Source organism: Pipistrellus hanaki (assembly GCF_964339955.1).
Source record: "Pipistrellus hanaki genome assembly, chromosome: 14".
Classification (NCBI taxonomy): domain Eukaryota; kingdom Metazoa; phylum Chordata; class Mammalia; order Chiroptera; family Vespertilionidae; genus Pipistrellus; species Pipistrellus hanaki.
This window is the reverse complement of record NC_140516.1, coordinates 33119560-33144916: the sequence shown is the minus strand read 5'-3', so window position 1 is coordinate 33144916 and position 25357 is coordinate 33119560. Positions and strand designations below refer to the sequence as shown.

At 37.0% G+C, this 25357-nt stretch overlaps 1 protein-coding gene across 2 annotated transcripts in view; it reads left to right on the top strand.

The window, feature by feature from the left end:
• The window catches only part of IDE (insulin degrading enzyme), a 72347-nt gene that overhangs the window by 34613 nt on the left and 12377 nt on the right, over nucleotides 1-25357 (top strand). The window contains exons 5-17 of one of the 2 annotated variants that reach the window (XM_084904314.1): nucleotides 1847-1969; nucleotides 5422-5534; nucleotides 6448-6610; nucleotides 7318-7410; nucleotides 7828-7919; nucleotides 8877-8957; nucleotides 10707-10810; nucleotides 11815-11917; nucleotides 13865-13987; nucleotides 16376-16458; nucleotides 19515-19659; nucleotides 22078-22188; nucleotides 22292-22412. In XM_084904314.1, the coding sequence (XP_084760440.1) occupies nucleotides 1847-1969; nucleotides 5422-5534; nucleotides 6448-6610; nucleotides 7318-7410; nucleotides 7828-7919; nucleotides 8877-8957; nucleotides 10707-10810; nucleotides 11815-11917; nucleotides 13865-13987; nucleotides 16376-16458; nucleotides 19515-19659; nucleotides 22078-22188; nucleotides 22292-22412 (1455 nt within the window). Of the gene's footprint in view, nucleotides 1-1846; nucleotides 1970-5421; nucleotides 5535-6447; nucleotides 6611-7317; nucleotides 7411-7827; nucleotides 7920-8876; nucleotides 8958-10706; nucleotides 10811-11814; nucleotides 11918-13864; nucleotides 13988-16375; nucleotides 16459-19514; nucleotides 19660-20157; nucleotides 20303-22077; nucleotides 22189-22291; nucleotides 22413-25357 lie in introns of both variants that reach the window. The other variant, XM_084904315.1, reaches the window with a different exon arrangement.

The following is a 25357-nucleotide window of genomic DNA, read 5'->3' as shown; positions in this document are numbered from 1 at the left end:
AGTATTTTGCCATTGATCCATGTCTTAGTGTTTTTGGTGTATGCTCCTACTTTTATTTCTGTATTTTAAAGTGGACCTAAAGGTAAAGAGTAGAGATTAGAATGGTAAGATATTCAGGTAAGCTAAAATCAAAACAAGGATGAGCTAGAGCTGGTTAACCTGAAAGAATTATTTAAAAATAATTTTTTAATTGTTGATAGTATTACAAATATCTTATTCTCCTCCCCCCACCCCTCTTGCCCCCTCTAACCTGAAAGAATTTAAGTTCTAGATGGACGCTATGATCTTGGTCTTCTTAAACTTTGACTTGAGACTTTTTTTTTAACCAGAATATTAACTAGATTGTGAATAGGCAAATCAGATCACATTCAGATTTTTAAAAATCTAATTTATAATATAAAATTTATAGCCTATTGAAATAAAACTTAATTTCTCTAAATTTATGTGTCCCAATGTATTGATCTTTGTCCAAATATTGCAGGGATTTGAGCTTGTCATTGTAAATGACTAAGGAAGCTCTAATCCTAGTCTGTTGGAACAGAGGCTTTTAGAATCTTCACTTAGTGGAAAAGGGAAACACCATCAATTCTCAAGTTTTGCCATAAAATGAGAGAGCTTCAAGCCATTACCCGCAAAAAGTTTTTTTTCCTGAAGAATTGAGACTTTTAAGAATATCCGAATCCTCTAGTAGATTGAGGGGATGTCGCAGGATCCCACGTAGGCCTGATCTGGAATTGAAGTGGATCTTTGGTGAGAAACTGAGAACACTAGTTAAGAACCTGGAAACCTGACTGGCAGACTACTGCTTGTGAAGATGAGTACATTGGATTGCTTTGTGACTTGAAAAAGGTTAATGATCACTTATACACTCACTCCACTGGTTCTGTTAATTCAAGCATCCTCAGGCATGAATCTTGGCTCCAAATACTATGCAGTTTTCTGGGTCTAGAGACTGGGTCTAAGATTGCCTTCTGGTGGCACTCTCTGCATTTCCAATTTAGTAAAAAAAACGGACTCCAATGTCAGCTCATCAACCATTATTAACCCCAAGGGGAAAATTACATCAAGACTATGTTTTGCCATAGTTTCATGTTTGCAGATGAAAGTCAGAAGCCCATTTAAGCAGGAGCAATAATAAAATTTATTATTTTAAGTAGGATCTTAAGATACTTCTAGTCAAGGTGCCATTTTTAGAGTCACCAATTGTTGAAATTCCATCTCAGTCTCTAAATATCCTTATTAGAAAAGTAGTCCTTACTAGTTTGAGTATTTGCTTTGACATGCATATTTCATCCTAATTTGATTAGCTATTTGATTTCATAAGAGATTTCATAGTGGTATTATCACTTGAGACTTATAAAAACAACACTGCATCTTATTTTTACCAATCTAGATCAAATTCATGAAAACTTACATCACATATTTAGTGCTGCAGCCAAGAATAGTACATTTATTTCCACAAGTAACTTGGCAAGTTCCAAAAAGATCCCTTAGTGGCTTTGCTAAATTAATTGTGTAGCATCTAGGGAATTAAAGTAAGTATGAATGAAGGCCATGTGGATCTAATTTTATCTTATAAGTGCTCATATTACCTATTATCTCAGGGGTTTTAAGAAGTATATTTTTTATAAAGCACTTTAAGTTCCTAAGGGAAAATTCTCTATAGTTTAAAATGTCACTGATTTGTTCTATACTGTTTTGTTTATCCAGCTTCCATTTAAACATATATGACTAATCACTGTGTGTGTCAGCTTGAACTCTGTTTTTTAAGTTTAACAATTACAAAATTTTAAGTCCACATACTAGTAGTTTGTGTTTTCTGAGAAATGTTTTTTCTACCTTTCAGGTAACAAATATACTCTAGAGACTAGACCAAATCAAGAAGGCATTGATGTAAGACAAGAACTACTGAAATTCCATTCTACTTATTATTCATCCAACTTAATGGCTATTTGTGTCTTAGGTCGAGGTAAGAATCCTTAAACTTTTTTTCACTGAATTGGGTAATAAAAATTTTTCATTTTGACTTTTTCAAAGTATTTGGAAGAAGGATATACAATATTACCTTTTATCTGCTCAGAGGTTTTTGAAAATGATCTCCTTGTAGAAAAAAGCTTAGGCGATTTTTTTAATGGAGAACTGAAAAAAATATAAATTAATCATAGGTGCTCTAGGCATATAAAATAAAGGAAGTATAAAAGAATAGATTGAAAGATTTGATCTGATAACAACTCAAAAACTAGAAACAATATTAAAAGACAGATGATGATAAACTGGGAAAACTGGAATGTAAACAAGAAAGGTTTGATTTATATATCTATACTAATAAAAGGGTAATATGCTTACTAGACTGGACATCATCTGGAGTCCTTCTAGACAAAGCCACTGGTGGCGGGATCAGAGGCAGTTAAGGGCTATCAGGCCAATAGGGAAGAGCAGTTAGGGGCAATCAGGCCGGCAGGCAGAGGTGGTTAGGGGTGATCGATCAGGTCAGCAAGCACAGGAAGCACCAGGGGAGCCGAGGTAATGCTGGTGGCTTGCATCATCACAGGATCAACTTTGGGAAAGTTGGTATGAGGCATTACCACTTAAAGAGGGACCAGAGCTTCTGCCCAACTGTCAACTTTGATTAACTGTGGGCCCTGGTCAGTGAGCAGACATGGGTAAATGCTGCCAAAAGCAAGACTGGCACTGCTCCTTCATTCATGTGGTGTGCTCGGGCTACTACAACGTTCTGGGGAAGGGAAAGCTCCCAAAGCAGCTTGTCATCGTGAAGGCCAAGTTCTTCAGCAGAAGAGCTGAGGAGAAGATTACCGGTGTTGGTGGGGCTTGTGTCCTGGTTGCTCAAAACTACATGGCGGGAAGTTCATAAAAATGTCCACAAGTTTAAAAAAAAGAAAAAGAATAGAAGCAGTAGGAGCCAGGATATAAAATGGGTCTAAGGAGTGAGGGCTAATTTAAAAAAAGTATACTTTATAATCCTATGTGTTTTCTAAATATAGGTAGGTCAGGCATGTTCCATATCATTGGTATTTAGAGCCTCATCCTGGGAATAAATGCTTCAGCTGTATTTTTGTCTGTGTCCTATTGAAATAAAACATGATTTTAATAAGCACTTATTGGGCAGGTTAATGACAGCAGATGAATCAGACATGAGTGCTGCTCTGTGTTCTTGGTTTAGTGGAGATGACAGTATAGTGTCTAAAAGAAATGAGATGTTTCAGTTTCCCGATCGTGTACACATCGCTCTCCTAGTGTGACTGACCTCCTGGGCTAAGCTCAGTAGACTTGATGAGGGGCCTGGGAGAGGAGTCCTTACAGTAAGTACAGAGGTGTTAAGAGGAAGCAGGGTCTGTTGGAGGAGGGGAGAAGAGTTACCATGTGGAAGATTTTTGTCACAAAGGGACAAAAGTATTTTTCTCTGTTCTCCCATAGGGCCATCCCTCTAGTTGTGGTAGCACTAATTACCTGGACACTTGACAAATAGGTACCTATCAAGTACAGGCACTGGGCGCCAAGTCCTAGTGATGTAAAGATGAATGAGACCCACTTCCCTGATCTCTGGCAGCTCACAGCTTAGTGGTGAAGACGGATTGTGTAGTATTGTATAGCTCCTTGTCTTTAAAAAGCCATATTGTGAATTTATGCTTTTAGGCTAGAAATATGGAAGGCACACCTGATAGAACCTTGCTCTACAGAGCTTTGCCGTCGTTAGCACTCCAGGTCCACAAACCTTTATTGACTGCCCACCTTGCTTCATGTCTCATGTCCAATCTGTGTCTCTTTATATCAGAGCTGTCACTGACATCTCTTGCTCCATATATACCTGCTCCATTCCCGAATTCACTTGTCACATAACAAGCAGCCACTGATCTGCCTTTTATTTGGCTCTGGACATTTTGGGGCCCTTCAAAAATGTCAAATCAAAGCAAAAATAATATATATTTTGTAAATAAAGTGCAAATGCCCACATTTATAGACCTAGAAGAGAATTTCAGACTATATGAAAGCAGTTCTCAAATAGTGATTAAGAACTCTCTAGAGAGTTCATGGAAAAGTTCAAAATGGGTCATGGAACAGCAAGGGACATTTCTTATTTGATCCAAATGCTTCCTGACAGTAACAAGTGATGAATGTTTATACCATTTATAAGTAACCTATTTTTGAGGAGACAGAAATCAAGGTGACTGGTTATCTTATTCATAAAAATATAACTTTTTTCACTTTTTCCTTTTTAGAATAATAGTAATTTTTATACATGGAAAATATTAAAAATATAAAAGAGAAATCAAATTCTTCCTCATTCCATCCTATAACTACCATACCTTCTCTTTAAAGATAGTCACCTTAATTTAAAAAAAAGATAAACACTAAAGTTATTTCTTATTATACTTCCAGTAGTAGAATTTTGTTAATATACTTACATATATGTATGTTTGTTAAAAAATTAAATAAGATACATCACATGGCGTTGTTTTATAACCTGCAGTTTTCACTTAATAGAGCATTGAGACATTTTTATATATAGATCTTTCCCTCATTAATAGCTGCATTAAATTCTACTGTTCAGACATTGCATAACATTCACACATTGGTAGATGTTAGGTCATTTCCAGTTTTTTTTGTTGTTATAATATAAACAGTGTTGTAGTGAACATTTATAATTTTATAAACTTTTACTACTATAACTATTAAAATATATAGGTAGGTAATAACATAGGAGAACTTCATGTAAGTGGCCATATAATTCTATCAATGGTTAAGTCTTTGAGTTAATTTGGAGTATTATTTAATGTTAGACCTTGGGAGAGACTTGTGATCATCCCATCCAACTTTCTAGTTTTACAGAACCTGGAGTGGTTAACTGGCCTGTCCAAGTAGTCCGTTGACATAGTTGCTTGATAACCCGTTCCCCTGATCCCCCTAACCAGAATTCTTTTCACCATTTTATATTATTTCTGCACAAAATCAATCACTTGCAAAGTCTAATATTTGACTTTTAGCAATGAATGTAGACTATATATAAGGTGGCTGTCACAATTTGTCAATTTATGGTTTAGTAGGGAAATCATAGATAAAATAGTTTCTAAATGCAACTGATGATTATTGTTTCTAAATTTATTGCAGTATAACGTTTGTGTAACAGCTTTCTATTTATTCATTATTAATTTTTTAATCCTCACCCAAGGATATTTTTTAAATATTGCGAGTAGAAAGGAGGGAGTTGGGGGAGAAGAGGGCAGAAAAGGAGGGGGGGCGGAGAAATCAATGTGAGATATAACTGACATACAACATTGTGTAGGTTTAAGGTGTATGATGTGATTTTATGTATGTATATGAGATCCTAAGGTCTTAAATACTACTTGTCATATGTTATGATTAGATTAAGTTCTGTTGTTTTTTTTTTATGTTTTCCTGTAGAATCATTAGACGACTTGACTGATCTAGTGGTAAGGTTATTTTCTGAAGTAGAGAACAAAAATGTCCCATTGCCAGAATTCCCTGAACACCCTTTCCAAGAGGAACATCTTAAAGTAAGTACATGTGTATCTGGTTTTGCTTTGTTTTTTAAGTTTATGAATTTATATATATACCTAGTTTACCAAATAATAGATGGAAAATTTTGAAGGTTTTATTATAGTTTTTACTATTTATCTGGATAATCAAATCAATTTCATATTTATTAGGGACATGTTTCATCAAAAAGATGCCAATATAATCCAATCTTTGCATGCTAAAGGTAGTTTTAGTAGGTGTAACCTTAGCAGACTGTAAAAGCTATGATCCAGTGCCAGAGGGCAATAATCCAGAAGTATTTAGCTGCACAGTCCAGGGGATAAAATGTGGCCTTTATACCAAATGTACTGACATTTCACTAAGAAAGAGGCCAGGTCATTATTTCTTTATTCTCAGTGTGATCTTCTTTGGCAGTTGATTCTCTTGAATTTTTCTTTCTTTTTTTTCTTTAATATATTTTATTGATTTTTTTTTTTTTTTTAAAGAGAGGAAGAGAGAGGGATAGAGAGTTGGAAACATCAATGAGAGAGAATCATCGATCGGCTGCCTCTTGCACACCCCGTACTGGGGCTGTGTCCGCAACCAAGGTACATGCCCTTGACCGGAATCGAACCCGGGACCTTTCAGTCCGCAGGCCGGTGCTCTATCCACTGAGCCAAACTGGTTTCGGCATAATTTTGAATTTTTCTATGAAAATCAATGTTCTTCATAGTTTATAAATATAGGGTGTCCTCCCAAAAATATATACACACACTTTGAATAATCATAACGACAGTGTTTATTAAAATACATTTTATTTTCAAATTTGAGCTATCATCTGTTAAAGTGTACGTGTATTTTTGAGGGACACTCATTTGGGGCGGGGAGCACCCTGTATTTTATTCAGTGAGAGTTGTATGTAGCTAATCTTCTGTGATTTTTTCTCCCCAGCAAATGTACAAAATCGTACCTATTAAGGATATTAGGAATCTTTATGTGACATTTCCCATACCTGACCTTCAGAAATACTATAAATCAAATCCTGGTCATTATCTTGGTCATCTTATTGGGCATGAAGGTCCGGGAAGTCTGTTATCAGAACTTAAGTCAAAGGGTAAGTCTTTTGGGCACGAGCTTCTGAGCGTAATATTCCACCATATCTTTTGCCCTGGCTCTCTTTCCTCCTAAATATTTTCCTGTGAAAAAAACATTTTTGGATGAGAGAGTCTTTTGGGTTTATGGGGGAGAGAGATAGTGGTTGCTGTGTATTTAGTTTTTTGCTTTGGGGTTCCCCCCACCCCACCAATAATTTGTTTTATCCTTTAGCATTGAGCAATAAAGGTTAGGTATTTCATAAGATGTGTGGTGCATGTTTTAAATTTAAAAAGAGGTCTAAAAGTATAAGCTCACATTGGATATTTTTTACTATCTCTGTAAAGTGTCAGTACCCATTATTTATTTGCCTGCTTTTATCCTTCAAACCAGAGGGTGAACCAAGATCTAGTCTGTAAAGGATTTCCAAGGCCCTTGCAACTTGGGCTTCACTTTCACACACTCTTACACAGTAGTCTACTCTTGATTTGGGAACTGGCCTGGGGAATCCTGAAGAAAGCTTCCAAGCCCCCCCAAACCCTTTGAGTCTTCTTTACTATATGAAAACTGCTTTTCTGATGTTTATTCTAATCACCTCCACTCCCACCCCCCACCCCCCAGTCTTTTCTGCAAGAGGGCCATTCTAATCCTTTTGTGAATTTAAAAAAATATTCCTTGTCCTAAAAGAGGCCACACATGCAATCATGTTATTTCCATTGTTTGTTACAGGCTGGGTAAATACTCTTGTTGGCGGGCAGAAGGAAGGAGCTCGAGGTTTTATGTTTTTTATAATTAATGTGGACTTAACTGAAGAAGGATTATGTAAGTATTGACTTTTTTTTGTCTTTGAATGAAAACTGACTTTGTATGATTTATATTTTAATTTCCTTATCTGTGATCTGTTTTACGTTGTGAAGTTATAAACACTTCATCCATTGTACTTTCCATGTGCAATGCGCCCTTCATTTCATGGATGGTTTTCCCACCTTAACATCTGATCATTATGTTGCACTTGTAAAATGTGTACTTTGCTTTTCATCTGCTCATTTACTACCCTAAAGCCATTCTACTACATACCCCAGAGCCTAGAGGGCCTTGTTTGTGGGACCCTAAAACCTGTCTCAGGGAGGCGAGAACTCCATTTCGTAGAGAACCATCTGCTGCTTACTTTAGGAGCGAGCTCACTGCTTTAAAGGATTTGAGGACTGAATGGTTTTTAAGTGTGCCCCTTTTTTCCAGTACATGTTGAAGATATAATTTTGCACATGTTTCAATACATTCAGAAGTTACGTGCAGAAGGACCTCAAGAATGGGTTTTCCAAGAGTGCAAGGTACCTTTGTTTCACCAAAACTTTTCTTAAGGAAAATTCTCAGAAAACATATATACGTGTGTGATTTAATTTTAATTTAAGGCCCAGTGAGACTTTTGAAGGCTTTTTTTCTTCTTAATTTAAGTAAAAGTTTGCAATGCATAGAAGCTTTTAGTTAAGGCTTGGTTTGATTGGCTGCCTGGGGCAAATTAAAGGTTAAGGCATCATTTAACCCTTTTTAGGAAGGAAAAGGGAAGAAATCGGTTTGCTTTTCTGTCCCTCAGAAGAATGCCAGCAGTTTCTTGAGCTTGTATCAGGGCTTACTTTACTGTGTCTGAAGCTGCATGAGCTCTGTTGTTTTCAGATCTGGTAATAAAAATCTGTAGCAAACTTCAAAGAAGTAGCGAATTGTCTTATATATATAATTATGGTGTTAAAAGTGATTTCACTGTATATATGGAAAAGGTTGGCTATCTTTCTTTTTCCCCCTTTTTCTTTTTCATTTTAAATAAAAAGAGAACAAAAGGGATTTCTCTTCTAAAATTTTAAATGATTCTTTTTAAAGGGCTTTTAAAATTTTGCACTTTATATTTACCACAAGGCTTATCAAAATTCTGAAATGTAATTTAGGATGAGACATTTTTTTTTAACCTAAGTAAAAGTTCCAAGGTATAATCTCTGTGAAATTTGTAACAGTAGTTCTAATCTGGGTGCATTTTTCTGAATGGGTCAATAAAATTATCATCTATGCAACTAACTATTGGATTTCACGAGGTTCCTCCCCACAGTTTTCCTAATTATTTGCTATTTTCATTCATGTTCTATACATTTCTAAATCAAGCATTGTCATTTTCTCAGTAAGTATAACGAAGTTAAGTATAGAGTAGAAAATCTATAGTGCAAAGCAAATACACACACAAAAGGCTATTTTAAGATAATAGTTGACTTATCTCTAATTTGGTTGACTTTCCATTTTAGGACTTGAATGCTGTTGCTTTTAGGTTTAAAGATAAAGAGAGGCCACGGGGCTATACCTCTAAGATCGCAGGAATATTGCATGTAAGTTTGCTTTCGTTTTACTATATATATTGGTGTGTAGACTACTTCAGTGACCCTGAACAATACTATACAAATTATAAAAATTGAAGCTGCAGTATGAAATTTTAGACTTTGTAGCAGTCTCACCAACTTTTATGTCAAGACATACTGAAAATCTTAATTTTCATCATCCTAAAAATTGCCACCTGTAGTATTTTTTATTATGTAGGCATTTTGCTTACTGGCTTTCAATATTTTTCAGTTCTACAGTATGTCAGTTGGTAATTGTATGAAAGCTATAAATCATTTTATTCACTTTTCTCCATCTCCATTGCTACTACCCTAGTCCAGGCTACCATCATTTCTTGCCTGGACTACCATTATAGTCGCTTATCTGGGTCCCTGGTTTCTTGTGATCTTTTGAAAACCAAATAGATTATTTCACTCTCTGGGTCAAGTTCTTCAGTAGTTTCTTATCAAGTGTTGGAATAAAATCCACAGTTTTACCTTAGCCTTCAAGGTGATCTGGCCCCAGCCTATTTCTCTGACTACACTGCATACCCTCTTCCTCCAACCTACCTTTCCCATTCCCGTTCCCCTCCAGTGATACTGTTTGCCTAATCTTCAAGCATTAAGTTCATTCTTCCATCTTACATTTGGTGTTTTCTCTACCCGGAACACTGATCTTTGCATGTCAGTGTTATTTTTTTTTTTTTAATGAGGCTGTACTGATAATGTTTTTATTTTTTGTCTTTTTAAAAATATATATCTATTTTCTTTTTAAATCTATTTTTATTGATTTCAGAGAGGAAGGGAGAGGGAGAGAGTGATGGAAACATCAATGATGAGAGAGAATCATTGATTGACTACCTCCATACCCCCAACTGGGGATCAAGCCCACAACCCAGGCATGTGCCCTGGCCAGGAATTGAACTGTGCTTCTGGTTATAAGTGGACACTCAACCACTGAACCATGCTATCCAGGCTGTCAGTGTTCTTATCCTTTGGGTCTCCTAAAAGAGACCTTTCTGACCTCCCAATCATGCCTCTACCCTTTTATAATTTTCCTTATAGCACTTATAAATATAATGACAATATTTATTTATTATCTGCCTCCTTCCCAGTTACAATATAAACTCCTTTCAGAACAGGGACATCATCTGTCTTGTCTACCTTTGTATCCACAGAAACGCCTAGAACACAGTAGGTGTTCATTAAGTACTTGTCGAATGAATGGATCAATCAATCTGTGTCAGTATATTGGAAGTTGCTCTTACTGAAAAGTATCTTCTACCTTATTTTTTCTATATAAGCTATTTACCCCACAACAACTCTATAAATCTTTGTCTGATTTCTTTCAAAATATTGTAGCGGAAATTTTGTTCATAAAAATGTATTTACTTTATACTAATAATCCTGCAGATGTCAGCACTTAACCATCAAATTTTCTTCCTTAACGAATACTCAGTTTTTAGGCAGAAATATTACATTTTTCCCTGAAAAAAAATTATGATTTTGTTTCTATAATTTTGTTTCTATAAATCTAAAAAAATTATGATTTTGTTTCTATAAGTGTATTTGGGCATTAACTATAAAATCATGCCACTAAATGAAACTGCTTACAGTGTGGTAGAAAATAGAAAAGATTGAGAAATTTTTCTAGTGGAATAAAATTTAATGGAGAGAAAAGGAGGAGTATAAAATAATGTATTTCCTGTGTTAGATATCTGATTGCTTCTTATTTTGTCTTGTACTTTGTTTGTTTTAAAGTATTATCCCCTAGAAGAAGTGCTCACAGCTGAATATTTACTGGAAGAATTTAGACCTGATTTAATAGAGATGGTTCTTGATAAACTCAAACCAGAAAATGTCCGGTGAGTTACTCTGCAGATTTTACTATTACATACTACATTTCAGTAACGACCACAATATGAAAATGTGAAATTGTGACTAAAATGCTTTAAAACATGCCCTAACCAGTTTGGCTCTGTGGATAGAGTGTCTGCCTGCGGACTCAAGGGTCCCAGGGTCAATTCCAGTCAAGGGCATGCACCTTGGTTGCGGGCACATCCCAGTGGGATGTGTGCAAGAGGCAGCTGATCGATGTTTCTCTCTCATCGATGTTTCTAACTCTCTATCCCTATCTCTTCCTCTCTGTAAAAAATCAATAAAATATATTTTAAAAAATAAATAAATAAAATACTTTAAAACATTTTGTTAAGCATGATTACAAAGTAGAGAGAATAATGTAATGTACCAATAGCTAACTTCAGCAGTCAGTACATGGCCTGTCTTTTTATCTTTACCTTCTTTACTTATCCTCCCTTCACTCTGAATATTTTGAGGCATTATCTCTAAAACATGAAGATTCGCCGAAACCGGTTTGGCTCAGTGGTAGAGCATCGGTCTGCGGACTGAAAGGTCCCGGGTTCGATTCCGGTCAGGGGCATGTACGTTGGTTGCGTGCACATCCCTGGTAGGGGGTGTGCAAGAGGCAGCTGGTCGATGTTTCTCTCTCATCGATTTGATGTTTCTAGCTCTCTATCTCTCTCCTTTCCTCTCTGTAAAAATCAATAAAATATATTTTTTTAAAAAATAAAACATGAAGATTCTATCATGAATAAAATGCAATAATTGATCATCTTAACCTGGCTTTATCCTAACTCAAATACCCAAGGTATTAGGTCACCTATCTGGTTTTATAAACAAATGAGGACACCCTCTATACATTGCCTATTTCAGCAAAGCAAGCTTTATTGGATTTTCTGGGACTTAAAGGTCCAATACATTCTTGGATATTATTTACATTTTCATGAGTCAAGTTCTGTAAGTTTATATAAAAACATGAGTTTATATGTTTTTTTCCATCTATCTCTAGGGTTGCAATAGTTTCCAAATCTTTTGAAGGAAAAACCGATCGCACTGAAGAATGGTATGGAACCCAATACAAACAAGAAGCTATACCAGATGAAGTCATTAAGGTATGGCTAATGCGGGTCTGGTGTGTGAGGGACACAGAGGAACATGAGCTACCCAGATCACCCAACTCACAGCCCAGGCTGTGGAGAGTGATGGCCCAGTGCTGTCTGTACCATCCTGAGAGGAGTAAGCACGGAGATGGAGGGCTGAATCTTAGGCTTTGCTTGAAGAAATTGCACTGTGGCCCCCTCATGCAGTCAAAGATCATTGGAGTCCAAAGTTCACAGAAAAGCAAACCTAGAAGACAGACAGCGAGATAGGAACACAGGCGGGAGCAGTCTGGGCTTCATCCTGTCTTCACTTGAGGAGGTGCTGTACTTTATGCCTCATAGTGCATCACTGCTCTTCGTGTCAGCAGAGGGGAATTAATATGGGTTTTGAAACATGTATGTTTAGGTAGTATGTTACCCCATTCATCAGTAGTCAAGATTTTGTGAGTCCCATCTACTTATCTAATACTTTTTCTTTTTTAGTTCTCATTGGCTGTGTAGCTTTGAGATTGTGTCCTTTATTCATCAGAAAGCTTCGCTATGATTAGATTCTAGTTAAATTCAATATTGGACATTTCTTAAATGTACCTGTGTAATGACAATACTGAAAAAAGAGAAATAGTTTAAGAAAGAAAATCGTTACAGCTAACTTCTGACATAATCACAGCACAGAAGGAGATCACTGGAGCCCCATCTTGCTAACTCATTAGGAAAGCAGATATCCTATGAAATAGTGCTGGTCTGAACTATCCTAAAATAAGAGAGAACCCTTTTCACCAAATTCTGACCATGACAATCTTCCCTGAATAGTAATTTTTAAAAAACATACAAATTTCAGTGGTGAGATTGCTTGCTAACTGTTTACAAGTTCCTATCATTCAGCCTTCTGGAGACTGAAGTTGCTACTTATAAATAATACAGCCAGCATCCCCACTATCCCAGTGCCAAAAGACACAAATGCAGGGACCAAAATAGAATTGCCAAGGCGGCCAGGCTGTGCTACGTCACCTGGAGACCAAGTTGTCGAACTCAGATTATTGGCCTTGCCTTTCCTTTTAAATATGAAAAGTCTTATAAATTAGAGTTCAACGTTCAGTGGCCTGTGCTCTGTCCCACTTAGCTTTTGGCCCTAGCCCATGTAACAGATCCGAGCTGCAGGTTGTGTCAGCCCTGTCCCACAATCCAGACTTAAGTCTCAACTGTGTCCTTAACCTTGAGCTTGAATTACTGCTTCACTTGAAAGTTCACTTGGTCCTCTGGGAAAGGTGTGGGCCTGGTTTTAAGAGGGACTGAAGTGAACAAGCCCCACCGTTTAGCCTTAGCTTTCAGGCTACACATGCAGGTAGCTTAGTGTAGCTGAAATTTTAACTCTTATATCAGTAGCCTGTTACCTAGCAGTTGGGAATACCCTCTACAGATTATTTTTCATTATTTAAAAAGCTGAAACAAACGTGGTCTGTATGTAGACCAATTAGCCCAGGGATGGGGAATGTACAGCCCCAGGGCTGTATAAGACTCGTGAAATCATTCGGCCTGGCCCTGCCATGGCATTAGGAGTGAGCTAATTAAATGTTTGACCAAAGGTAGCAGGCTAATTTTTAAGTTGATAATTTTGTATGGCTTGAGAATGACATTATAAATACTATCCAAATGGCCTTTGGCAGAAAAAAGGTTCTCCACCCCTGAATTAGCCTCTCAGTGTTCCTCAGTCTCAGGTAATTCCTTACCTTTATTTGGTCATTTTGGAAATGTGTAAAGAGGAAAGATGGGTTAGTATAAACCTTGATTAGTACCGGAGAATCCAACTCAAATTTCATAAAAAGTTGTCAATAGGTCTTGGGAGTAGTCTCCTTATTATGGAAAAGAATGCTGTCTGACATTTATTTCCTTAATATTTGCCTGGATATTAATAAGTAGAATGACTGTTTTAAATGCTTGTGTCTTTAATTATTCACCCAGAAATGGCAAAATGCTGACTTGAATGGGAAATTTAAACTTCCAACGAAGAATGAATTTATTCCTACGAATTTTGAGATTTTATCATTAGAAAAAGAAGCAACACTATACCCTTCCCTTATTAAGGTAATATGTTTGACTCAATGATTTAAAATTCAGGGGACAGACCTGTTCCATTGGAGGGCCTAGAGAGATGAGTTCTTGCATTTGGTGCTATGCTGATTTTGAGGGCTCACATCCAAAGAGGTGACAGAAAAGTTAGAGAGAATAATAAGAAACATTAAAAGGCCAGAAATGTTAAAGCAAACAAACTATTAAACAACATTGAGTCTGGGGAATTGTCTTTACAGAACAAAAATGGTAAGTCTGGACTTAACCACAGGCTATTGAAAAATAGTGGCTTCTTTTTCATATTCACTGAAGATCCAATGAGGTAGTAGATTGACCTGCATCATGAAAGTTAGACTCTCTAAGCGTGGAAGATCCTGCTTTTGAAAGCAGCTCGCGCTCATGCTCGCTCTCTCTCTCTTTCGCGCTCGCTCTCTCTCTCTCTCTCTCTCTCTCTTTTTAAATATATTTTATTGATTTAGGGAGAGGAAGGGAAAGGGATAGAGAGCCAGAAACATGGATGAGAGAGAAACATCAATCAGCTGCCTCCTGCACACCCCCCACCGGGGATGTGCCCGCAACCAATGTACATGCTTTTGACCAGAATCGAACCCAGGACCTTTCAGTCCGCAGGTTGATGCTCTATCCACTGAGCCAAACCGGTTTTCACGAAAGCAGCTCTCTTTTTGACTGAGTGGTATATGAAGTTCATGGAGCCAAGTGGGATGGGTGTTTGAGCCATGGGTTTTCTTTTTGTTTTCAGAATGTTCATGTTAATTCACACCTTGAGTAAAAATTGTATAGAAAAAGGATCAAATTATTACAGCACATTCTCTTTTCTAAACTAAGACGAATTTTTTCTAAACTCACCACCCTAGGCATAAATCTTTCTTTTTTTTTTCTCTTTTTATTTTCTTAAAATGACCCAACATTCATTAACTCAGTGAGGTAAGAATTAGTGATTAGGAATATGAATTTTAATTTAGCTGAAGCAATTACATTATTATTAAGACAACCATTTTTCTTTAAAAATTACATTTTAATGAGTTATAGGTTAGGTTATTGAAAGGCAAAACTTGTTTACCTTAAATGTACCTGTTTTAAAGGTTTTAAAGGTTTCAAGATTTAAAGGTTTCTTTTTTTAATAGGCCTTTTCAGAGCAAATTAAGGAGAACCATTTATATCTCTTGTCAGTTTCAAGTGAACATCTAAGGCTATTTTTTTTTTTTTTTTACTTTTTTATAGTTTTAATTCCATGTATAATGTATATAATTTAATAATACAAAAAGTATCAGTACACACATATAATTTATAAGCCAATAAGTGTACAAATATTGGGTATATGCTAAATTGTTATTACTAATAAGGATGTGCTACCAAAAGTTCAGAGACTACTTCTCCAATCAGTTCAGCTAAGTGACCCAAGGATACATGCCAGTAACAAAGACGAGGGGAATGCATTTGTTCCTTTCACTGATCTTGGATGGAGAACCACCAAGAGCCTCTGACAGCCTCAGTGTGGTTGTAATGCTAAGAGCTTTGCTCCTAAGGCTATTTTTAATATAGTATGAATGAAGTAAAGAGTCAAAATAGTATCTTATTTGTTCATCCCTGGTCGTGTTAGTCATTGCTGGGTAACAAATTACTCAAGTTTAGCAGCTTAAAATCATAAACATTTAATGTCTCACAGTTTCTGGGGGTCAGGATCTGGAAGTGGCTTATTAGGTAGTTCTGCTCCCGGTCACTCACAAGGCCTTTTTCAAGCTGTTGTCTGGGGCTTCAGCCACCTGAAGACTCAACTGGAGCTGCAGGATGCAACCAGAGCTGAAGTTGAGTGGATTTTGGCAGATCTTTGTTCTTCACCACATGGGCGTCTCCATAAAGTTGCTTGATACAGCACCTGGTTTCCCCCAAAGTGAGTGATCCTAGAGGGAAAGTGAGTGATCAGGATGGAAGCCACTTCTAATCTCGGAGATGTTATACCATCACTGTTATACCATGTTGTACTCTGTTGGTCAGATTGACAACTCTGGTTCGGCAGGCAGGGAACTGTTGGCCCACCTTGGAGGCTGGCTGCCCCACACTCAGAACCCCTTCTGTCTCCCCAGGTCCAGAAAGACAGGGACAGGGCAGTAATTACTGGCTTCTCCGACTGACTCTCTCTCTGCTGTGTCCTCATCTTGTTAAACCAGGGAGATAGAAGGGTGAAGGAATCGCCAGTCCTTTCTTTTCACTTCCCTCCTCCTGACCCTCTGAGTAGACTTCGAGGCCAGGGGACAGCAGCCTCTGCAGAACAGAACTCTATACTGTTAATTGCCTTTGTCCTCCTTTCTTGAAGGGTGATTTGATTGAACATTTTTGCCAAATGTGCCTATATTTCCATAACTCATTTTTTCTCCATTACAGGATACAGCTATGAGCAAACTCTGGTTCAAACAAGACGATAAGTTTTTCTTGCCAAAGGCTTGTCTCAACTTTGAATTTTTCAGGTATGTAAGATGAATCTAGCTATAAAGCTTCTTCCAAAAATCAACAATTACTTTCTAAAAGTTTTCTTTGGTTCCTTGATGACCCATGTCTAAAAATAAAAGGAATTAGGGTTACTTAGCCTAGACAACAGAAGGCTGCTGCTGGTAGTTAACTCTTCCTTTCCATTGGTGGATACATCCTTTAACGGAAATAATCTGTGTTAGTTATTAGCAGGACCTTCCTAACCTTTAGGACTTCGGAATCTGGGGAGACTTATAGACTCATCCAGAAGTTTCATTACAGAAAGATTAAGTAATTTGGGATGGATTTGGTTTTGTATTCCTGGAACTTTCCCGGAAGAAGAGATAATAGTTACTAAATGATCTGGAGTCTCATCCATCCCATTAATTGTCTGGAACCCTCAGATACTGCTCTCTCTATTCCTGGTTTGGTTAGAAGCATACCTTGGAGATATTGTGGGTTGGGTTCCAGACCATTGCAATAAAACAAGTATCATAATAGAACAAGTTGCCTCTTTGCTGGTGGAGGAGCATCTTGCCTTTTTGTAAACAACTCAACGTCTGTGAAGAGTGATAAAGATGTATGCCTGTACTTTACCATTTGGCTTCAGAATACCTTTTGAGAGACCATTTGATATTTTTTCGCATATTCTAAACTATATAGCAATTCTTAGAATTAAAAATGTCTGCTTCCTACCAGTCCTCTCTGTGTTCTGGTCTTCCTAAAAGCACACACTGTTAGGTTTCTTGTACATTCTGGCAAGAATTTTTTGTGTGTATATATCTTTTTAATCTTTTTAGAAATAAGATTATATTGTGCATACTTATAGATTTTAAAACTATGATCCATATTTAAGCATATAGCATCTGATTACAAAATAATGTTTTTCAAATTGAGAAATGAATTAGAATTTAAGCATTTCAGTTGAATCATGTTCCTTTTTTTTTTTGTATTTTATTTTCATGTTCTCTTTTAAAAGTTAGTTTAGGGCCCTCTCCAGTTCACCAACACAGCTGCTGTGGACACAGCCTTTAGGACACTCGCTGGAATGGCATTCTGAGCTTGCCATGGGGCTTTGGGCTCCCAGATGTGGCTTTGTCTAGCTTTCCACTTCCACCTAAGAAAGGTGCATGGGTGCCTGTGGGGCTGAGCCCTTCCATTGACTCTTGTTTTGATGTCTTGGCTTTTGTGAATTGTGCCTTAAGTTTCTGCCTAAAACTGGTCATGAATAACACTTTAAAAAGTTCAGTGACACGGCATTTACTTAGATTTTTCCCGATGGAGGATGTTTGTAGAACTAGAGTTTTTCCTTTGATTTTAATTCTCTAAGTGGCTAAGCATTGTACCCCTGTTTTTGCTTCATTATCAGTTTTTGATAAAAATGCTGGCTCTTCTGTCAGTGCATTAGTTATATTTGGTACTGTGCTAGAGAGAAAGTGAAACTTTCGGTTTGTTGCCAAATAAGCCACTCGGGCACCTGCCTCAGGTCCTTTGCACCAGCTGTTTTCTCAGCCTGAAAGTTCTCCACTTTACCCTGATATTCCCATGGCTTGCTCCTTTGTTTGCATCAGGTCTAAGCCAAGATGGCACCTTATAACTATCTTAGCAATCTTCTTGTCCCACCTCCCCCTGTTTAATTTTCTTTCTTTCTTTCTTTCTTTTTTAAAAATATATTTTATTGAATTTTTTCAGAGAGGAAGGGAGAGAGCGAGCTAGAAACGTCAATGAGAGAGAAACATCAACCAGCTGCCTCTTGCACACCCCCTACTGGCGATGTGCCCACAACCAATGTACATGCCCTTGACCGGAATCGAACCTGGGACCTTTCAGTCCACAGACCAATGCTCTACCACTGAGCCAAACCGGTTTCGGCCCCCTGTTTAATTTTCCTCCATAGCACCATCACCACCTGATGTGTATCACATTTAAGTTTATTATTTGTCTCCTTCAACTGGACTATTAACTCTGAGGTCAGGGACTTTGCCTGATTTCTTCCTTCTTTCTTCCCAGTAGCTAGCGAAGAGCCTAGCTTTATAGTAAGCATGTAATAAGTGTGTTCAATGGAGGAGTCTGTTGCTTCTCTTAAAGGTAAGCAGTGTCATACAGTCGAATGCATAAGTCGTTTGACTTAAATTTGAATCCTAACTCTACTGCTTACCAGCCCAGGTGACATGAAGAAAATTATGTTTCTTAATTGGGAAATGGAGTTTTAAAATAGGTGATCGCTGTAGTCCTACTTAGCTCACATGCTCTATAATTATTTCTTTTGTTGCTCTTATTTATATTTTTTTCTATTTTAGTTTTTTTCTTCTTCTAGTTCTTGTTGCAGTTATATGGTAAAAATTAATTATTTTATTCTAGCTTTATTGGCTTGTGGGAAACTCACAGATAACCAAACATTTTCACAGATCTCAGTTTTCCTCTTTTTTTAAAGATGTTTTTATTGATTTTAAAGGGAGAAGGGGAGAGAAAAACATTGACCGGTTGCCACTTACATGCCCCCTAGTAGAGATTGAGCCCCAAACCCTGGGCATATGTTCTGACTGGGAATTGAACTGTGACCTCTTAGTGTTTGGGATGACACTCAATCCACTGAACCACACCAGCCAGAGCACAGTTTTTCTCTGAACTTTATATAATTGTAGCACACAAACTTCTCAATCATATAGTCCTGTCCACCAAGGTGTGGCTTGGTTTTAGAAGGAGAAAGGGACATGCCAGTGCTGAATTAGATCTTTCGGCCATGCCTCCTATTGGACTGAGTGTAGTTTTTTTGGCTGGTTCAGCTCCTTCTAACTTGTCAGTTCTGTCACACCATCTGGGGTAAGCAGTTCCTCTCCCTCTTCGCCTCCATCAGCACACATGGCATGTTTCAGACTTCTTTTTTAGACTTTGTGTTTTTCCTCCTGAGAAGAAGAGACAGATTCAAGAATTCAAACCCTATCTTCAGGAAAGTATATGAATCGGTATTCAGTTTCTTGATCCATCTCGAAAGGCCACATGTCACATTGGGAAGTAATAAATCAGCTATTTTACTGTCAACATTTTCTTCCAGCCCATTTGCTTATGTGGACCCCTTGCACTGTAACATGGCCTATTTGTACCTTGAGCTCCTCAAAGACTCACTCAACGAGTATGCATATGCAGCAGAGCTAGCAGGCTTGAGCTATGACCTCCAAAATACCATCTATGGGATGTATGTAAGTACCCACGTCTTAGAGCCTTCCACTCATCAACATTTTTTTGCATTGATTTGATGGAAGCATTTTTGATTGAGGGTATGATTTAATTTCTTTTTTTTTATTTTATCTTTACGGCTAATCATATTATCTCATTTAATTTTTAAGTTAGCTCTTATTTTAAGTATTCAGCAATTTACCATTCATATTTATGCCAATTCCTTGATTTCTTTATTTTTTTTCTTTTAACATCTTTCATCAGATTGTCACGTTTTTCTTCTCAAACAAAATTGGACCCTGATTTAGGTTTAGATCTTACCCATTCTATATCTGAAGTCTTGGTCTTTGACAACAGAGAATGACGTCTTGCTGCCATTGTAAAACATAAGGTTGGCCTGTACTATTTCCCTAGCCATTCAGATCATGAGGCTGCATATCCATACTCTTCGGTCATGTTTCTTCATTACCATGTCACTGCTTGAGGTATCAAAGCATTTCTTTTGTTTTTCTTTTTGTTAGTCGCTACATTTATGCTGATCCTCTCCATTGCAACATGACATACCTGTTTATCAGGTTATTGAAGGATGATTTAAAAGAGTATACATATGCAGCACGCCTCTCAGGTTTGAGCTATGGCATTGCATCAGGGATGAATGCAATACTTGTAAGTAAAATGAAAACCAAAGAAAAGGCACCACAGCGTTTAAGCATTGTGTTGAGCGTGAGAAAACTATTAACTTCTGCATTTTTAAACAAGAAGATTGACGGTTTTTTCCTTGCACCTTTTTAATGATTGAAGAACTCAGATTAGTCTTAGCTACACTAATGAATGGTTTAGTAGAGTTTAATGCATCTTGTGAACAAGTATGTGTGCTACATTCACTTGCATGTTCCTCTGCTTCAAATGCTTAACATATTAATTCTGAAAGCCATGTTGTTCTTTTCATGTGTTTGAGTATATTAACATCTGAAAGTGCAAGATGTCCATAGCTATTGTTGTGCTGCTTGAATTTTATTTATATAAAAGCATTCTTTATTTCTGCTGACAATAGAAAAAATCCCTGTGTTTAGATACTTGTGGCATTTTCATTTTACTTTTTTGTAGCATGCTTCATTAACCATTTTTAAGTGTGTTTCAAAATAATCATTGTTAAATGCACTCTTAAGAAATCACTAGATCCTTTCTTGACACTGTGATATATTTGCAAACTTATATTTCATTTCCAAATTAACATCCCCTTAGGCACACATTCAACTTCACTTTTCTTGAAAATATATGTTTTACTAACAACTAAAATGAGAGCATATGCTGTGTACTTCTCTTTATAAGTTCTTATACAAAAGATTTTAGGGTTTTAAATTTGTATTTATTTTGCAGCAACTTTTTTTCTTCACACAAATAAATTTTCTGGTAACTTTTGTTTAATGTATAATTATGTATACAATCTAACCATTCTCAGAGTCCAGGGAAATTTGAAGGTCAGAGATCAAAATAAACTCCAAATAGAAAAGTAATAATCCATTGTTTACTTTTGACTGTTGAGTTTTAGTAGCACATTACCATTCATATAAAAAAATTGTTGTTTGTGACAAAATGGGTTTTCCGCTAATTGTCACTCTAGTTCCCACAGCATGTGATGTGCTTTCCATGGCCGCACACCTTCAATTCTGCTGAGGTTCTTGCCTGTCGTTTTTCATGAGGTAGATAACCTCTACTGTAGTAGGTGCCACCTTGTGGAAATATGACAGTAGGCACCCCCCACTTTTCAAACTGTTATGCTTAACTTGTCCTAAGGCAAAAATCCAGTGTATCATCCCTATACATCTGTTTTGCCATTAGCTTTTGACACATCAGCAGAACTCATCCCGCAAGCAAGTGGTGAGACGTATGGATCTTTATTGGATCACACTGAATGAGAAAAGTGGCAAAATGCCACATAATAAAAAATTGGGGACTGCCTGATTTCTCCAAATAGTTTTTAAAAAAATATTTAAATATAAACAAGATGGGGACAGATCCAATAGTTTGTAGATAACACTCTCCTGCGATTTTTCTTACCGTACCTGTAAAACCCTTAAGCCAACCATTTCTTAGATATTTTTTGAAGGTTAAACTTAAAATACATTTTATAATTAATTCAGACTTTATGCGAACTTGAATTTTGGTGATGTGGTGTGTGCTGCCACAGATGGGCATCAGATGAGTTTTCCTACTGTTGGTTTTGTTTAAGAAAAGCAAAATCATGCTTTTAGTTATTAGTAAATACCGATAATTAATGTTATCTTCCTAAGTGTTAAGTTATACTCATGGAAAGTTAAATTAATTGAGTTTCTTATTTCACTTTTATTTTAAAGCTCTTGGTTTTGGGATTTTCTGAATGTTTACAAATCAAGCTTATGATATTTTTAGACTTTTAACACCCTGAACTCTTTCTCTAGCTCTCGGTGAAAGGTTACAATGACAAGCAGCCAATTTTGCTAAAGAAGATTATTGAGAAAATGGCTACTTTTGAGATTGATGAAAAAAGATTTGAAATTATCAAAGAGGCAGTAAGTTTTTTGAACTTATTTTTATAATTTGTTGGTTTTTTTGTCCACAAAGTGACTTTTAAAGTACTTATAAAATCAATGAACCCATGTCTTCCTTCCCTAGTATATGCGATCTCTTAACAATTTCCGCGCTGAACAACCTCACCAGCACGCCATGTACTACCTCCGCCTCCTGATGACCGAGGTGGCCTGGACAAAAGATGAATTAAAAGAAGCTCTGGATGGTGAGACTCTGTTTCTACTGATAGCCTAATACTTCCTTCATTTTTTCCTAAAATTATTTTATTTTATCCTGACATCTAGTGTGTATGCTTTCTAATAACTTAGAGTGCACCTAAACCCAGATTTGCATACTTTTTATGAAAACAGTGCTGACCTTTGAAGTGGCTTTGGTATTCAGGCAGTTTACCCATATTTGCTGTTTTCAACCTGGACCAACAGCAGTTAATTAGAACTGTTCATAGATTTCTGCAGATGACAAGATTTTTTTTTTTAATTTCTTTATTGATTAAGGTATCACATATATTGTCCTCATCCCCCCCCATTCCCATCCCACACCGCTCCCCACGCATGCCCCCACACCCCGTTATCCCTGACCACTGGTTAGGCTCATATGTACCCACACAAGTTCTTTGGTTGATCTCTCCCCTTTATCCCTACTGTCCTTTACCCTTCCTCCGAGTTCTGACAGTCTGATCCATGCTTCCTTATCTCTGGGTCTGTTCTTGTTTATCAGTCTTTGTTGTTCATCATTTCCCCTAGATGAGTGAGATCATCTTGACAAGATATTTTGACCAAAGCACTTACCTTGTTAATGCTGTTTTCAGAAAAGGAGAAAGGGCTACTAGGTTTGAAAATCTTACCCTGTAGGGAGTATTTAGGCAGCTGCCCATCAGTTTAGTTCAGTTAAAAACTAGGAACTGTATTAAAAGACTGAAGGGTGATCTTTTGTGGTTTTTTTACTAAAATTTTAAGTCTAGTTTCATAGGTTTCTTTGAAAGTTGTAAATTCTTTGAGGGTAATAATTATGCCTTTTATCCTCTTTTATTTAGTATCTCATATAATTTTTATGCTCATGTGTGTCTAATGAATGCCTAGTGAATGAAATGAAATTACTTTTAGGGGTCCTTCATTGAAAAGAATGAAGATTGACATCACCCTTTATTATTTTATCTTTTTCATTTTTTGGTGTTACTTTACCAGTTAATCTTTCTTTCTACATGCTCTACCATAAGGAAAAAGATTGCTGTTGATTTTTTTTTTTTAAATATATTTTATTGATTTTACACAGAAAGGAATTGAGAGGCATAGAGAGTTAGAAACGTCGATGAGAGAGAAACATCGACCAGCTGCCTCTTGCACACCCCCTACTGGAGATGTGCCGGCAACCAAGGTATTTTACATGCCCTTGACCGGAATCAAACCCGGGACCTTTCAGTCCGCAGGCCGACGCTCTATCCACTGAGCCAAACCGGTTTTGGCTGCTGTTGAATTTTTAATGGAAGTCCTTACTTCTTATGTAACACTGGGCTTTCCATGTCTTCAGTGACAAGTTAGGAGAACAAGTATTGAAAAATCATTTTACTGGTTGCCTCAGGCATTGGGTAGGTGTACAGATTATAAAATTCATTACCACTAGAACAGATACATTGTATTTTAAATATATATTTATTGATTTCCAAGAGGAAGGGGAGAGGGAGAAAGAGACAGAACATCATGATTAGAGAGTATCATTGATCAGCTGTCTTCCTGTACACCCCACACTATGATCGAGCCCACAACCCAGGCATGTGCCCTGACCTGGTTCAGAAGTTGACGCTCAAGTACTGAGCCATACCAGCTGGGTATTTTCTTATTTATATATATATTTTTTTTCTTTTGTTGTTGAAACAGGTACATTTTTAATCTGGATAGTTAATATGCCTTTTTTTTTTCTTCTTCAAAATAATTACATCCAGTTAATAGCAAGAATTTTGCCTTTTGAAAAAACAACAACCAGCCATAGCTGGTTTGGCTTAGTGGATGGAGCGCAGCCTGCAAACTGAAGAGTCCCAGGTTCAATTCTGGCTGGGGGCACATGCCTGGGTTGTGGGCTCGATCCCTGGTGGGGAGTGTGCAGGGGTCAGCTGATAGGTGATTCTCTCTCATCATTGATGTTTCTGTCTCCCTCTCCCTTCCTCTGAGAAATCAATCAAAATATATTAAAAAAAATAAAACAAAAGAATGAGATCCTTTAAAAAAAAAAAAAAGAACACCATAATAACCACATAATTGATTTTAAATACATTTTTCAAGAAACAACGTGCATTCAGAATGAACAAAATGCAGAAGTTTTTTAGTTTCTGGGTCAGATGTTATGTGAATCTTAAGCAGAATAAGCTCTAAAATACTAATATCTCATAAGCATGTGAAACTTTCCTAAATTATATTTTATAAAGGAAAAGTCAGCACTTTTTTAGTTGAAATTCTTTAATGAGTAACCATTCTGTTCTGTTTTATATGTGTGTGTGTGTGTGTGTGTGTGTGTGTGTGTGTGCAGACACATACATACATACATACATACATACATACAAGAATCCAGTAATGTCATTGTGGCTTACTCTGGAGACTGCTCATGTGAGAGGCTGGCTCCCTCTGACTCTTAAGCCGGTCAGCTATATCAGGTGATGGGATAGCAAGGACCTCAGAGTTCAGTGTGGTCCAACAGTATTTACAGACTACCTGCGATGCACCAGGTTGCTTGAGATTAAAAATAAAAAGATAATTTATATTGGGTTTCTTTGATTGGGGAGCTCCAGTCTAGTGGCAAAGCATGAATGTAATGAGATCATTTCAGTAGAGCAAAGAGAGTAGGCCTGCAGAGAGTGCTAAGGGGGTGAAGGGTCCTTCGGCAGTGCAATGGAGAAGGACGAGTGTGCGCTTTGGAATTAGACCAAGGATCAGGTGCTAGCTCTGCAACTTACTAGCTTGATGATTTTGGCCAGGAAATGTGTATTTTCTAAATTTCAGTTTTCTCATCTTTAAAATGGGGATAATAGCACGCACTTTACAGTTTATAACATCTATAAGATGTCGGCCAGTAGTAAGCACTTGTTAATTCCATGTCTCTCTTTACGTTTTAGTCACTTAATTTTAGCATCCATTGTAGCAATTACTAATATGGTCCTAA